The 17,272-nt window shown below is 44.2% G+C and overlaps 1 protein-coding gene across 1 annotated transcript in view; it reads right to left on the bottom strand.

Annotated features, from left to right (window-relative positions):
• The window catches only part of LOC311239286 (macrophage mannose receptor 1-like), a gene marked incomplete at both ends in the record, with an annotated part of 29,403 nt that overhangs the window by 3,631 nt on the left and 8,500 nt on the right, over nt 1–17,272 (bottom strand). The window contains 9 exons of the mRNA XM_084327593.1: nt 564–727; nt 1,015–1,053; nt 4,106–4,158; nt 4,372–4,490; nt 5,779–5,978; nt 6,067–6,215; nt 12,582–12,697; nt 13,307–13,420; nt 13,675–13,829. Coding sequence (XP_084183719.1) covers nt 564–727; nt 1,015–1,053; nt 4,106–4,158; nt 4,372–4,490; nt 5,779–5,978; nt 6,067–6,215; nt 12,582–12,697; nt 13,307–13,420; nt 13,675–13,829 — 1,109 coding nt within the window. The remainder of the gene's footprint in view (nt 1–563; nt 728–1,014; nt 1,054–4,105; nt 4,159–4,371; nt 4,491–5,778; nt 5,979–6,066; nt 6,216–12,581; nt 12,698–13,306; nt 13,421–13,674; nt 13,830–17,272) is intronic.

The raw sequence follows: 17,272 nt of genomic DNA, 5'->3' as shown, positions 1-17,272 counted from the left end.
CTCCTGCGCGTGATGTAATGCTTAAATATGTGGTGATGGAAACTAATTTGAAGGTCACACTCAGATAGTAATCAATCATTTACTATTTTACTTAACTGCACTGCACCATATCATGCACATAGCCTACACTATAGCCTACGCAAGACACTTTCTGTAAAAAAATTACTATTTTATCTTACCTCTTTTTATATTTTATTTTTATGTTACTACCTATTGTTACCATTCTTGTATTAATTGATGTTTCTTAATTGTGCACTGTTGAGTCTGATCTCGAAACACAATAATTACATTGCCTGCAATGCCCCTGTATTGTTGTGTATTTGACAAATAAAGTACTTTCACTACCTACTTGAACTTGAATAATAAGTAACTAATTAAACTTCCTGAGTAACTTGTCCAACACTGGTTGTTATTGTTATTATAATTGTGCTGTAAAGCACTTTTTATGCAAAATGGTGACATGAACTTACCTTGACATATAATGTGTGCTGCAAACCTTTGAGTGACGTTCACTTCTAGAAATCTATCTTAACAAGTAAAGTATCATAAAGGCCACCACCCACCTGTTTCCATAGAAAAGCATTTTCAGCCTGGCTGTCGATGATGACTAAGTCACCATGTCTCTGCTGACAGAAGTGACGAGCATCTTCCATGGCCATCCTCCTGTAGTTAATGTAATACTGACTTTCTCCCCACAGTAGCCAGCCATCACTAGTGGCATTAGGGGCTATTGAGGGTTGGGGGGAAATAAACACAACATCAACATTAAATTGAACAAGGAATATGTTAGGATCACTCAAAATGCAAACAGTATAAAGTGTTTTAATTGTTACTTTTCTTGACTCACTGACATTAACATTGACTTTTTCTTATGAATTTTAATTGTGTTACTAATAATTTTATTATTCTTATTATCACTTGCATCTTGTGAACAAGTGAAGCAAACTCAAAATGAGGACGTTTAGAATATTACCAGATGACCTATGGTTGATGATGTAACCGAGGAGGACTTACCAGTGACAGTGTTGACTGGAGGTGGGTTTGGAGTCACTCCTGTAGGAGCACATGTACAAGACACAGTCAGAGACAGTCAGTTCAGAAGGAGCATTGGATCCCTTCTACAGGGTCCTACTAATCACCATAAAGTACCACAAAGAACTACAAAGTACCACTAAATACCCCAAAGTACCACAAAATACGCCAAAGTATACCCCAAAATACCACAAAGTACGACACATAACCCCAAAGTATACCCCAAAATACCACAAAGTACCCCAAAGTATACCCTAAAATACCACAAAATATCCCAAAGTACCCCAAAATGGTCAGTAGCGTTGTGGCTGTGTATGGTTCTTCCACACGCTACTGAGGCTCCTGACTGTTTTTTAAATTAATATATTGTTAATTGCCAATATGTTTCTTCCTTGTTACTGATATACTTCAGTCATCCAATCCACCAAACAAAAGAGTCAATAGCAACAGCAGAATAAGCAGTTTGAATAAGATTTGTCACATTTTTCATGGGCACAAGTTCAACCCACATACTCAGCGGTGCTGCTCATCCCACAATGCATGTTCCTTACAAATGGGGCACCATTAGGCGGTTAGGTGGCCGAGCGGAGATTGCGTTTGTCACCAACCCCTCACAGCTCCGGGGTTGTCACCAGCTTGGCTGGCCGTCTGCACTTATACAATTGGCTGTATTAGAGGGTGGGAGAAGCTGGCGGGGTGGGTCCGGGTCGTTGTAAACAGCGACTCCTACAGTTCGGTCGGGGCGCCTGCTAAGCGCGGATAGGACTTGAGGGGGATAGTGTGATCCTCCCACACGCTACGCCCTCTCGATGAGAATCCGCGCTGCCAGGTGAAAAGAAGCGGTGATTGGCTGGACGTGTGTCGGAGGAAGCACGTGGTAGCCTCCACTCTCCCAGATTATCTGACTGTGGGGGGTAAGTGCGCAGCGACCAGGAAGGGACTGGGAATTGGCATACGACTAACATTGGGATGGGAGAAAATCGGAGGAAAATGGAGGGGGAAAAAGACCAATACAAAAAAAAAAAATGGGGCACCATTTAAAAAGGTAAATAAACATGCTTTTAGGGGTGGAACGGTACGCATTCGAACCGTACACCGTTCGATACGACCTCCACGGTTCGGGGCATGTGTGTATTGTTCAGTTATAACGTAGCCGCAAGCTAGGCTAACGTTACGTTACGTTAGCCGCAAGCTAACTAGCGTTAGCCCCGCGAGCTAACCGTGGAGTCATTTCCCTGTGTTGCATTAGTTCCATTAGTGGGGAAGGGGGGGTATATTGACGAGGTTTGACAAGAGGTTCAAAGATAACTTCACATTTATTGGCTGTTGGTTTATATTAATTATATCATCAGGTCTTCTCCTTCCAACGCTGTGTGTTACTGTTGACTATTTACTTCCTCGTGTGACGTCACTTCAAATACGGCTACCAGGACACTCAAATAGCAAAAGCGAGTCGAGTCGATTAGGTACCATGCAGTGAAAAGCGGCATAAGAGAATACTTCATAATGTTTCATGCAATTAAAAAGTAGATATATATTTAGTACACATGATTTATTTATTTATTTTAAATAACAGTGACTTTTCCTTTTTGATAAGAAAGTCTAGTGATGGTTGAGCATATTCATACTTTATGTTGATATTTTGTGAACCGTTCCACCCCTACAGGCTCCAGGGGTGAAGCTTGCCTATAGGGCACCAAATGTGCTAGGTCTGGCCCTGCACACACACACACACATACATACTGTATACGTGCATAATGAATCGTTCCAGCAACAGTAGGCTTCTATTATTCGAATGACTTGTTTTATTAGGAGATTGTGGATATCCGCTGCCCCTCCTGGTTCATGACCACACTCGTCCCCCAGACGGAGCAAGAGGTGGAGAGCCAAGCGCGCAGTTGTTCCAAGCACAGCATCGGACTGATGAATCTTTTTTTGGACTCTGATTTCACATGAGCCCATTTCTTTTTCACTTCAGCCGCTGTGCGCTCCTCTCCTGACATCACGTTAAACTCACCTGTTAACTCGTCCCATGCCACTTTTTCTGGGTGGCCTTGTACCCATATTGACACTACTGTCATGCTAAGATGTCATGTGCTACAGTATGACCCACATCCAGCCATTAACAGACTGTCATGCTACCTGGTTAGCTAGCGAGCTGTAGGCTACTCAGCATGCCATTCAGCAGTGTAACAGTAATATGGTCCCTTCTCAATACACTACACATTGTGGATGCCGGAAAAACAAAGGCGTTTTTTTTGGGGGGACAAAAACGATATTCGCATAAACAAATCGGTTTAAAAAAAATATATAATTTAACAACTATTTGAATATTAAAAAAGTTATGCCTTTGGAATAGGGATTAACCACCACACACAATCAAAAATTTAATTTTTTATCATGCATATCTTGTGTCTTACCTATTTTATTTATTGTATTTTTACACAATCAATGCGGGCACGACCACCCGCATTTCACTGTATGCCTTGGTATGTATGTGACAAATAAACCTCTTGATTCTTGATTCTTGATTCTTGATAACAAGCTTTGTGCTGTTGCCATTTCACGTAGTGCATCAGCACTTTTTGCTCCTGGGGAGGCGCTCCTCCTCGGGGCCCAGGTGCAGTTGCACCGCTTGCATCCCCTTTATTTACAGCCCTGACTAAAGCAGTGAGAATCCAGTGACAGTGCAGGATTGTCCAGTACAGTCTTTAGCCTTTAGCCTACCTATCATAGTTAGTCCACATAGCGTACCTGCACGGATCTGGCACAACCAGTCGCTATAACTGTCACAGTGCTTGTCATTCCAAGATCCCGAGTGATCCCCGGGGTACAATGTGAATTCCGCACAGGATTCCGACTCCATTCTATTGTCAGGTTTTCCATCAATCCAGTGTTGGAAATTTAGCTGTTAACAAAACAGAAAACATGCATAAAAAAAAACAGGCCATTACTCTAGATCTCATTTACATCATGAATGACAAACAATCCTAAAAAGGAGGTATTTTCCTTGTAAAGTAACATGAAATGTAACAAGTCTAACTCACTGGGGATCCGTCACTCCATACCCAACCACTGTTTGTGTCAGGGATGCTGAGACCAATCCAGGCGTATCCGTAATGACGTCTGAAATTAGATGAATGTCAAAATAGAGATGCTTAAACCAATAGTGAGCTCATGCCTCATTTAGCGGCCATGTAAACTGTAGAGAGCGGGAGAGAGAGAGAGAGAGAGGGGGGGGGGGGGGGGAGAGAACAATGACACAGAAAGACCTCCACTAAGAAGTGTAATATCACAGTGTTTGTAATGTACAGTAGTTGTAAAGTGAATGTTATGTACGTTGATAACGTTGGTAGTTCAGCAGTACTGTGGATACTGAGCAGGTCTCCTCCAATAGCCCGGCAGTAATCCCTGGCCTCAAACCACGTCTTCTCATCAGACCGTGGGCCGGTAAAAAACTGGGATACACAGGACAAATATTAATAGAATGGAAAGGCACTGAGATATGCCTACTAGGGGTTGGGAGAAAATCCATAGCGCAATATATTGCAATATTCTTTCATAATATCGATACAGTGAATTGATATAAAAATAAATAAATAATAATAATAATAATAATAATAATAATAATAATAATAATAATAATAATAATAATAATAATAATAATAATAATAATAATAATAATAATAATAATAATAATAATAATAATAATAATAATAATAATAATAATAATAATAATAATAATAATAATAATAATAATAATAATAATAATAATAATAATAATAATAATAATGATGATGATGATGATGATGATGATGATGATGATGATGATGATGATGATGATGATGATGATGCTGATGATGATGATGATGATGATGATGATGATGATGATGATGATGATGATGATGATAATAATAATAATAATAATAATAATAATAATAATAATAATAATAATAATAATAATAATAATAATAATAATAATAATAATAATAATAATAATAATAATAATAATAATAATAATAATAATAATAATAATAATAATAAAGATAATAATTAGGGATGCTCGATATTGGCTTTTTTACCGATACCAATATACCGATATTGTCCAACTCTTGATTTCCGATACCGATATCAACCGATACCGATATATGCAGGGTCCCCCCCCCCCCCAAAAAATGGAATAATTTCAGGTAATTAACATTACATATCTCTTGTTGTGGAATTAACACAACATTATGCATACTTTTGACAATAAATAATATCAGAATTTGTTCTTACTTGCTTGCCTGGGTAAATAAAGGTTATAGAAATGTTAAAAAAAATAAAAAAATAAAAAAAATTGAAAACCGATACCGATATTTTCACATTGTAATGCCAATATCGGCCGATAATATCGGTAGGCCGATAATATCGGACATCCCTAATAATAATACATATTGTTTTTAGTTTGTTTTACTGCAATAAAAAGGAATGGAGTGAGGTGAACCTGATTAGATAAAAAAGGTTATGATTTTCCATTGGGGACATCATTTGCACTTGAAAAAAGGTAATAAATTGCAATACATCACAATATACTTTATGGCAATATTGTGATATTACAATATCATGACTCATATCATGATAATATGGTATCGTGGAGCCTCTGGTGGTTCCCACCCCTAATGCCTACCCCTGCGTGCTGCTGTCCCCCATCTGGAGAACGTCTGCTATGTACAAAATAATAATTATTATTTCTTGTGGTTTTACCTTAGAGCAGGAGCTCCTTGTTGGAATAGGGTTCCACCCCTCTGCACAGCTGGGCGGGACAGGAGTAAGTGGAGCAGGGGTTAACAGCGTCCCCTCTGCCAGATGCTTGCAGATGTACTTCACTCGATCGGTGCAGGGCAGCACATCCCAGAGTCCTGCTGTAACACCAGTCGTCATGGCGACACAACCCTGGCTGCTTCCTTTGGGAATAATTTTAAAATATGAAGTTGTGAAACCTCCTTGTCTACACAATCGGACAAGTGGAACTTCAAGTTGCTTTCTTCATACCTGGCATTTGTGCATTCCAGTGAGTAAATGTAACATGTTTTGTGTTGGTCCACACAAAATAATCAATGTGTATCTGGTTGGAGAGGCCGAGCCAGAAGTATTTCTCTGGTCTCATCCCCACCAAGCTGACAAGGAAGGCATTATCCACCCTAGAATATTGAAAGAAACATGGATTTATTAGCTAAGTTATAATACTTTTTGTACATGAGTTTTGGACATTAAGTGGCATGAGATACTAACATGATAAGTTATTGTTTTAACATAAAACTTTATAACGTGATAACTTATTGTTTTAAATTAACATAAAACATTTCATGTTACAATAAGTAAAGACTAAAGATGGCCACAGGAAGCCTTAGGAGCTAGGTTAGAGAAGAGGTAGGTTAACGATATTAGTTATATTAGTATTGGCTAAGCGTCCCGCTCTGAGCCTTACGAGATACTCCTATCTCCTGTGATACCTAATGTATCTCCCACGAACAAAAACACATGCACCCCACCTGTATGGGGCCCCGCCCCTTATGGTGGTACCGCCCATATAACCATGACCCTGGTCATGAAACACCCTTCCTCGCCAAAACCCGTCCCAGGAAAAGATCCCTCAAGAGGGAACTCAGGGCGCGCAGAGCGGGACGCTTAGCCAATACTAATATAACTAGGTTATCTACATAACCTATCGTTATATTTCGTATTGCATCGCGTCCCGCTCTGAGCCTTACGAGATAATGGGGAAGAGCGGGCGCGAGACCCGACAGATGTACCCCCTGAGGACCCGTAAGCCCACATCAAGGGGTGCGGGGAGCCCTGTCACCCCATCCTTCCTAACGAAGGGGGGGCGCAGTCAACTCCACCTGAATGCGAACAAGAGGGAGCCAGAACCCCTTGAACACACCGTACAGGCGGAACCACGTGTGACTCAACACACTGCGGCCCATACCCATACACTCCTGCTACCCGACCAAAGGACGGGAAGCAGGAAAGGCCACAGACCCCAGAACCGCCTGGGAGACAGAACCCCCGGTCATGTCCATGAGGAAAAACCTTACAAAGGAGCCCGGGGAGGACCATGAAGCTGCAGCACAGATGGCCTCCACCGAGGCCCCACCCAGGAGAGCGGCAGAGGCAGCCACCCCACGAGTGGAGTGCGCCCTGACGCCCCCAGGGGGATCCTGCCCAGCCAGCGTGTAGCAGAGGGTAACACCCTCGCACAACCAATGGGACAGGCGCTGCTCCGACAGTGCCTTACCAGCACGAGCCCCACCGTAACAGACAAAAAGCTGGTCGGTAACCCTGAAATCCTGAGTACGGCTGAGGTAAATCCCCAAGCACGGACTGGACATGACAGGTGAAGGCCCGCATCTAACTCACCAGTGTGAGGAGGAGGACGAAACGCCTGAACCACAATATCCCGGGAGCGGAAGGAACTCCGGATATTCTCAGGCACGAAAGCAGGATTAGGTCGCAGAGTGACACCGCAATCGGTCCGAAAAGACAGGCACTCTGGATGTACCGAGAGAGCACAGAGCTCACCTACGCGTTTAGCGGAAGTGACAGCCAGAAGGAACGCGGTCCTGAAGGACAGCTGTCCCAACGGCGCCCGCTCGAGCGGCTCAAACGGGGCCAAGGACAACCGACCGAGGACCAATTGAAGATCCCAAGTCGGAGCCAAGGAGCGTTGCACCGGCTTAACGCGTCGAGCGCCAAGCAGGAAACGCTTCACAAGAGGGTGGCTGAACAAGACATCCCCTCAAACCCCTCATGATAGGAGGATATAGCTGCTGCATATACCCTCACCGTCGAAGCCGACAGTCTATCAAGGAGAGACTGGAGGTAACTAAGGACAGCAACCAGGGGGCAGGAGACTGAGTCCTGGCCCCCCGCCTTACACCACACTTGGAAAATACGTCATCTGCCCGCGTAAGCGCGACAGTGGAGGGAGCATGCGCATTCCAGATGGTAACACCATCAGGATCAAGAACCTTCGCCCCTCAACGTACCCGTCCCAACAACTGACCTAACAGATGTATGGGGAAGAATCCCTGGCGGCACGGCATCGGTCCCAGACCTGCCTGGCCATGTCCAGACGCAATCCTCACCCGTCAGGATGAGGGCCGCCCCGCGACAGTACACCTGCACCCACATTCTCCCTGCCGGGGATGTGGGGAGCCCTTAGGCCGCGCAGATGGAGGACGCCCATAGCCAGCCGCCCGCCGCCTGGTGCAGACAGGGGGAGCGTACTCCTCCCTGTCTGTCGATACACGACACTGACGTCGTATCGTCCGTCCTGATCAACACCATTTGTGGACCAGAAGGACCGCTTTCAACACCAACACATTGAACGTAGCGCAGACCGGGCAGCATGGTTTGCCAGCTGCCCCCTACTGCGTTGGCCCGACGCATCACCAGCGAGGGAGGCGTCGGTGAAAACGCGACGTGAGACAGCGCCGTAACCGTCCTAGGACGGAACCTCCCGAGCGTGTTGACAACACGCTCTGAGATGGATGCCCATAGCCCTCCAACCGTTGACTGGGAAGAGGAATACTCTACATCCAGTCTACAGCAACCCCAGGCTGGTAGAGACCTGCCTGGTACGAGACCTGACGATCCACCTTGACCGCGAAGGACCAGAACGTCATCAGGGCAGAACACTCCGTAACCCCGGATGACGCAGAGGCCCCAGTGCGGCCTCCACGCACTTGGTGAAGATGCGGGGAGCCAGAGAAAACCGAACGGCAGCCTCTGGTACTCATACGCTAACCCTGCAAAGGAAGCGTAGGTAAGCCCTAGGATGGAAGATCGAGGATGCGCATACGCATCCTACAGGTCTATGGAGGAGAACCAGACCCCCACCTGACAGTGTTCAACAGGTAGGAGACGATCCAAAAAATGCTGAACCTTCCCATGGGACAGGTCCAGCCTGGGTCTTACACCCCTCCCTCCCGACTTCTCGGGCAGAGAACACCGGGAGGAGAACGCCACGGCGATGGCTTGCTTCGTCCACAGAGATTGGATCTCGTCGACCAGAGCTGTCCCTGCTGGAGACCCCGACAACAGGGTCTGTACCAAACCTGAAAACGGGTGGGGTTGTGTAAACACAAGTCCCCGCCTCACCATTCTCTCCATCTACCTCGACATATGGTACTGCCGTAGTCATATGTGACGACACTCCCAACGCACCCGCCGTCACGTGGCGCAGGTCCGCCAGGAACTGTAGATAGTTGGCCCGGTCCCCCCCGCTGTGCGAAGACAACCCTGGAATCGTGCGAGGAGCGCGTTCCGTGTCGGAACACCTGACCCTGACACCACCCACGAGGCAATCGCACCCAAGGGGGAACCCCGACAGAAAAGGGCCTGTCTGATACGGGGGGCTTCCGATCAAAAAAGCCCCCCCACTGAACACCCCTCCAGAACATGCTGAAGGAGTTGTTCTGCAGCCGGACATGCAAGGTGTAAGGCCCCCATGGGTTCCTACACACCGTAGCCCTGCAGTGATATCACTACCACCCCAAACCATGTGAGCTGCGACCACTTGCCAATATTCCAGGAGTGGGAGCACCAACATGATACCTGGCCTGGCGAAGGCGAGGCCGGGGAAGCCCGCACTGTGTGCCTCAAAAGGTTTCGAGCCCCCCTGCTGACAACACTTAAGTTGACAGACGTAACACCAGGCTCAACCAACACAGTTCAAGGTGTGGGAGCCGCTTGACAGCACAACATTCTCACGGACAGACCCAGGCTCAGCCATCAACTGGGTGTCAGCCCCTGTCTCCATGAGAAGCGAAGAATGGGGCCGCATACGCTTCAAGAAGGTTCGCGGCCCGCAGCCAAAGGAACACACCCAGAGCCCCGCTTCTGAGGGTAACAGAAAGCGGACTGAGCGGGGAGCGGGCTGCTCGCGGCAAAATGACGACGGAGTGGTTTACCAACACCGAAATCACCCAAAATGGCCGATCCCTCGGCCGCCAAGACTGTCGGCCTTGCGATACCCTGTCGATTCTCCAACCAGGGCACCACTGGCGGGGGAAACATGGCCGCCTGTCGAGGGCCCCGTCATCGCCGCTGACGAGGCCGTGCTCTCTCTTCTTCTGGCTGCGCGGTGTGAGGCGGTGTAGGGCCTAGGACAATACCGCCCGCGCTCCAGCAGAAGACCAAAATCCCCTGCGGAGAGGGGAACCCTGAGCGGTTATAGCTTGCGGCTGGGTCAAAGCTAATAACGTCAACAACCTTGCGCGATGTGTCGACGTCGGCCGGCCCTCAAGGCCCCTCCACCAGACACCATTTCTTTAATAGAAAAAACACCAATTCGAACACAGTTCTAATCGTTGCCAATTCCATACCGTGGCGGTACAAGCCTTAACAGCCCACCAGCCACTCGCCAGGCCGACCCATGGTGTCGGCCGGGCGGGGCATTGTTTCAATATATCAAAAACAAAGGACTGACGTTAACATGGAGCACCAGTGGTGATTGCAAACAGCACCCTCCACTGTGGTGTGGACCATGAAAAGGTTAAATGAATAAAAGAGCTAAACCACAAAAACTGCAGAATGAGCAAACCCATACACACAAAGTTTAAGGGGAGACGGACCAGACCCGTCTTCATTCAAAATATTCACAACAGAACACCAGCCCTAGTTTAGCCCATTTACCAAAAACGGTAAACAAAGCCCCCCCCCCGCACTACTCCCCCAGTATACCGATTGACCGTCAGTATGAATGGTTTGAGAGGAGAGAAAGCTGTAGCAAGACAGACCTTCTCATAGCAGAGTGACAAAATGAAACAATAGCCCCCTACACAGGGCCGCCCCAGGAGATGGGGGGCCTCGCGTCTAAAAACGCACAGGGCCTCACATTTCTCCCAAGCGGCCCTGCCCTTATACTACTGCAGCCTAACGCCAGGCAATGTGGAACCCAAGACAACAATTGCCTGTGCACAGACACGCAACATGTTTACCATGTCGGCTGGACCCATAGCCCCACTACCCGACGCCAACCCAGATGGGAACACCGTTCAACAAACCCCGCCGGAACACAAGGTAATACCTGGCTAGAACCTAGCCACGACCTACCCCGTTGTCAACCCATTTACCCGAAAAAGGTAAATAGAACTCAAAACCCCACAACAGCTACCGACTGACCTTCATTGATGAACCGGGCAAGAGGCGGGAGAGTGACAACATCTCACGGCGGAGACATTAAAACAGCATAGCAATTAGCAGTAGTGATAGCATGCGGCAGTAGCGATAGCATGTTAGCATAGCTTTAGATGTTTTAGCAGCACGCCCAAGACAGCTTGGAAACCGTTCCCTGCAGAGAACGTTCACCAAACCATCTTGCCCCTGGCGCCAACACACAACAAGGTTGTGTTAACAACACAAACCAGCATTACTAACACTAATACCCATGCCTGAAGACACAGGGCCTACCTGAGTACAAGCTGGCCCGACAGCCAGCCTTGTACAGCTGAACCTCGATGTGCAGTCATCAAACGAGGAACATCACAGGCCCGTCGTGTCGCCGAAAACATGCGTCGAAGATGCCAGGGGCCAGCAACCTCCGGTAAGCTTCCAACATTATTAATCTTCCTTAATCTTTTCATTCCGCTAGCTCGTATGGTGCACGCATCCAATACGCTGGGACGAAAATAGAGGAAGGGTGTTTCATGACCAGGGTCATGGTTATATGGGCGGTACCACCATAAGGGGCGGGGCCCCATACAGGTGGGGTGCATGTGTTTTTGTTCGTGGGAGATACATTAGGTATCACAGGAGATAGGAGTATCTCGTAAGGCTCAGAGCGGGACGCGATGCAATACGAAATATAACCTAAGGTTTACCTAGTTACTATGTAAATAAGTTGGAGGCCGGACTCAGTTCTGATTTTACAATATCCAGAATAGTATGCACCCACTTAGAATGAGGATGGGTCTAGGTTTTGTTTATAAACAGGAACAAAGGTTATCCTATAACCCTAGTTACATGAGTTCTTGTGAGTGCTCTGTTCTATGGGAATAAGAGGTCATCCCATAGAGCAGAGCGTGATACAAGAACGAAATGTAACTAATTTTTCCTACAACTCCAGTTCAATATCGACTGACAGAAGAGACATCATGTTTGGTGCCTTAACCCGGCCGCCCTGAAGCTGCTTTTTCAACCAAACCTGTGCCAAGCGTCTAGAGAGGTGAGTATGAAAATGTGTATATTTAGACGTTTTATTTCAAACCACTTAATGTCCAAAGAACCAAACTATCCTTTTAAGTGTTAAAAAAGTCATCATTCTGGGGGTGCGAGGGTGGCGCATCGCATACAGCATTACGATGCAACACAGCCGACCAGGGTTCGATTCCCGGACCCGGCGTTCTTTGCCGAATGTCTTTCCCCGATCTATCTCCCATTTCCTCCTCTCTCTCTCTCTCTCTCTCTCTCTCTCTCTATCGGACTGCCCGGTAGTAAAAACGTACCAAAAACATAACTTGTCGAAGTAGGACAAGTAACATTTAAAAAGACATCATTCTTACCCAGTTGATATGTCAGCCAAGTTAGACTCTGAGCTCCTGCAGACCCCTTTGGCTTCATCAAAGGTCTTTGTCTCTGTCCCAACCAGGTAGCAGTAGGAGCCGTGCCTTTTCCAACCCTGGAGTGTAGACCAATGTGAGCGCAGGGCGCAGATATCAATTATAATTATTTGCCTTTCAACCTTTTCCAATCTCCCTACTGTTGGTCTGGGGAGGGTGTAGACTACCACACGCCTCCTCCGATGTGGAATCGCCAGCCGCTTGTTTTCACCTGACAGCGAGGAGTTTCACTGGGAGAGCATAACTCGCACAGAGGTTCGCGCCATCTTCCCCGAGATATATTGAAATTCTTTATTCGGAATAACCCCTTGAGATGTAGCATCTCGTTTTCGAGGGGATCCTGCTGACCGACCAGTAGGAGTCGATATTGCAATAGCCAGGACTTATACCCCAACGGCTTCCCACCTACGAACACTGCCAATTGTGTTTGTAGGGATGACTGACCAAGCTGGAGGTACCGCTGACACCGGGATTATAACCCATGGGTCTCTGCGGTGGTAGGCGAGAGCTTAGACCATACACTACACAGCCACCCTCAGATATCAATTCTGAACTATTGCAATTTATTTTCTAATTGACGATAATATTATTCCAATAGCATTTAAAGATGTTTTAAACCTTACAAACTGTTACTACTTTATATAATAGATTACAAGAAAGTAACTCACAGATTTGCAGCCCACGTTCAACTCATCCTCATCGCCAGACGGTTGGGAGGCACTCGTTTTCATGCAGATGAAGCCATGCTTCTCCGTACACACGCGGTCAGCCCAGTTCCCCTTCTGCAAGAGGCAAGTGTTCCTTATTCAACCACAAAGTCATACGTTTAACAATGCATCCGTCTGATGGAGGTGTGAAAGATAAGGGTTGAGTGTGTAGATGCATGTTGCGTACAGTTTACACAAATAGTGTAGGAAACCATTTTGCTCTCTGAGCAAAGAGATGTCATATCCTTAAATCTGTGATTATGACACAGTCATCTGCAGCACCAGGACAGTATGTGTGCATCATACAGTATTAATGTAGAGCTCTCTACCTCTCCTCTGATTAGGACACAGTCCTCTCTAGCACCGGAGGGCCTGGGTTTGCCAAACTCCCAGCTGGTGAAGGTGACAGTGGATTGGTCACCCCAGTCAAACAGGCCCTCTGTCCTCTTGTCATTCAGACCGATCCACAGCTCATCAGAGGACGCTGCAGACGTGGTGAAGGGAAAATATGGTAACACTTCATAATAACACTCAGTTATAAGACCTTTATAAGGTATTTGTAGATAATGAACTAATCATGAACAAACCATTTATATACATTCGTAATTTTTATTAAATCATTTATAACTATATTTGTATAACATTTACAAAATAGTTATACATTATTTATAACTCATTATCAACATTGTTTGTACTTGATTTGTTCATCATTAAATAATGTTGTTTAATGTGTAGTAACACATTTGTAGATGCTTTTAAAAAAGGATATGAAAAAACAACTATACCTCCATTTATTTGTTCATGTTCAACAAATGATTTGTAAAACATTCTTAAAAGATCTATAAATCATTTGCAGATGTTATTGTCTGCCCTAATCTAAAGTGAAGACTATTCATCATTAACAAATGTCTAATAGTTTGTTTATTTGTGGACTTTTATGAATACACACGAAGCAATTACCAAACTGATCTTTTCATGTTTAACAAATGATTTGTTAGACATTCATAAAACATCTATAAATCCTTTGCAGATGCTATTGCGTGCCCAAATCTAAAGTGAAGACTATTCATCATTAATAAATGTCTAATAGTTTGTTAATTATTTGGTGACTTTTTCATCACCTGTTACAAATGTTGTAGACAGCTTTCGGATCCACCCTTCTTTGTGACATCAAACAGTGACAGAATTAGGACTATAGATAAATGCAATTTTATTAACATATAAAATACATGTGCACACATAATATATAGTTTTATTAACATATAAAATACATGTGCACACATAATATATAGTTTAACATGGGGGACACTAGGACCCAGGAGTTCCCTGGCCAGTTATTGCCAGAGTATATAGAGCAGACCTGGGCATTGTACGGCCCGCGGGATGATTCTGACCGGCCCGCGAAAGATTACATGATAATAATTTTTTTTTTTTTTTTTTTTTTCATTTTTTTATGTCAACGTTCACACGCACAATATAAGCTTACCTAGGATTTGACTTGATTCCACAACAAAGCAGTCGGGGCAAGCCGAAAACGGTCGAAAGTGTGGTTATTTGAAGTTTGGATTTCTTTTTTCACAACTGAGGTAGGTAGATTACATTTTTGGAGACTAAAGTACAGAAAAAGGGTACCGTTGGGTACTGGTATCGATTCACAGGTACCGGTACCGTATCGGTTCAAATGTGAACGGTAACCATCCCTACTGAACACACAACTGCAGGGCAAGGGCATTTTTGCTCATCAAATGCATAGCCATGTGAAAGCCTTAATTTGACAAAGTTGCAATTAATTTCAAGGCAACTAGGCAGCAACAATCTCAAACACATGAAAACACTGAAAGAAGTCAAACCATCAGCTGATCACCGGCACAGGTACTCATCCATGTTGGGAGCACTGCATGATGAATTTTCAAGGCGTTTTCAAGATTTCAAAAAGGTTGAGGATGAAATGCAGCTGATTTCCTCTCCCTTTACCTGCAGTGTTGATAGTGCACCCACTGATGTTCAGCTTGAACTCATTGACCTGCAGTCTGATTCACTACTGAAAGAGCACTTTAAGTCAGCATCACTGCTAGAGTTCTACTCTGCTCTCAAGGAGGAGAACTTTCCAAACATGAGAAGACATGCTCAGAAGATGTTGGTTCTCTTTGGATCCACCTATATGTGAACAGACATTCTCAGTCATGACGTTTACCAAGTCCAGGTACAGATCCTCTCTCACTGATGAACATCTGGCAGCTGTGCTTCGCATCTCCACCTCAGACATGCAACCTGACTTTGATGGACTTGTTAAAGCTCAACAGAGACTGGATTTATCACACTGAATGAAAAAAAAGGAGCTGAAGAACACTAAAATGTGGAAATATAACAAGTGAAATGGGACACTTTAATATAAGCATGTAAAGTAAAAAAGGCTACTGGGACACTTTTCTTTACACAGTTCAGTGACATGTCTTGTTTATTTTGACTATAAGATGATGTGATGTCTTTAGAAAGCTAAGAAAATCCTTGTTTCAATAGTATATAAACTCAAAATAATAACTTTATTTGTATAGCACTTTTTCATACATGTCCTTTGTTATTAATGTTTCACATTTTGTTTATCATTTAGGAAATAAATTCTATTTGAATAAATGATATTTTTGAAAGCTAACCTCACCTTTTAATTGCCAAATAATAACATACACTCTTACCAGGGGTCAAAACAATGCCATTTACTGCTTTTTATATAGAAATAAAATGTATATTATGCATAATTGAGTTTGGAATTTTGGCCCGGCCCTCCAACATATTTTCAGTTGCTCATTGGGCCCCCCGGGAAAAATAATTGCCCACCCCTGGTATAGAGGGAATCTCACGAATGAGACTTCACGTTTGTTCCCATCTGTTTGAATGGAAGCTACATACATGTTATACATCTTATACATGTTAGCACCCACCACATCAAGTACGTCTACACAAAATATAAGTTGTAGGTCGGAAATGATGGAATAGATTTACCAAGGAAAAAGGTGTTTCCATGGCTCTGCTAATGTATACCGTGTATCTATGTAGCTTCCATTCAAACGGACGAGAACAAACATGAAGTCTCACTCGTGTGAGACTCCCTCTACAAGACATACTCTGGCCCTGCACTCCTGGGTCCTAGTGTCCCCCAGGTTACACTATATGTTATGTGTGCACATGTATTTTATATGTTAATAAAATTGCATTGCATTGTCAGCTGTCACAAAGAAGGGTGGATCCGACAGCTGTCTACAGCATTTGTAACAGGTGATGAAAAAGTCTCCAAATAATTAACAAACTATTAGACATTTATTAATGATGAATAGTATTCACTTTAGATTAGGGCATGCAATAGCATCTGCAAATGATTCATAGATGTTTTATGAATGTCTAACAAATAATTTGTTAAACATGAAAAGACAACTCTGGTAATTGCTTCGTGAGTCCACAAATAAACAAACAATTAGACATTTGTTAATGATAAATAGTCTTCACTTTAAATTAGGGCACACAATAACATTTGCAAATGATTTATAGATATTTTAAGAATGTTTTACAAATCATTTGTTTAACATGAACAAATAAATGGAGGTATAGTCCATTATAGTGAGTTATAAATAATGTATAACTCATTTGTAAATGTTATACAAATATAGTTATAAATGATTTAATAATAATTTATGAATGTATAGAAATGGTCTGTTCATGATTAGTTAATTATCTACAAATACCTTAAATGTGTCATAACTGAGTGTTATTATAAAGTGTTACCGAAGATATTTATGATAGAAAGGTTTCAGTGGAGGCACATTTTGGATCTAAATCACGTTATGGGTGAAAAGTGACAAAATCACTTGAAAATGGCAGAATACATGATAAGAACTCACAAATTGAGGTAGTGTTGTTTTGTGGATTTTCTTT

This window comes from Notolepis coatsorum, assembly GCF_963971535.1.
Source record: "Notolepis coatsorum genome assembly, chromosome: 13".
Lineage (NCBI taxonomy): Eukaryota > Metazoa > Chordata > Actinopteri > Aulopiformes > Paralepididae > Notolepis > Notolepis coatsorum.
The sequence above is the reverse complement of the archived record's forward strand: the minus strand, read 5'-3'. Positions and strand labels throughout refer to the sequence as shown.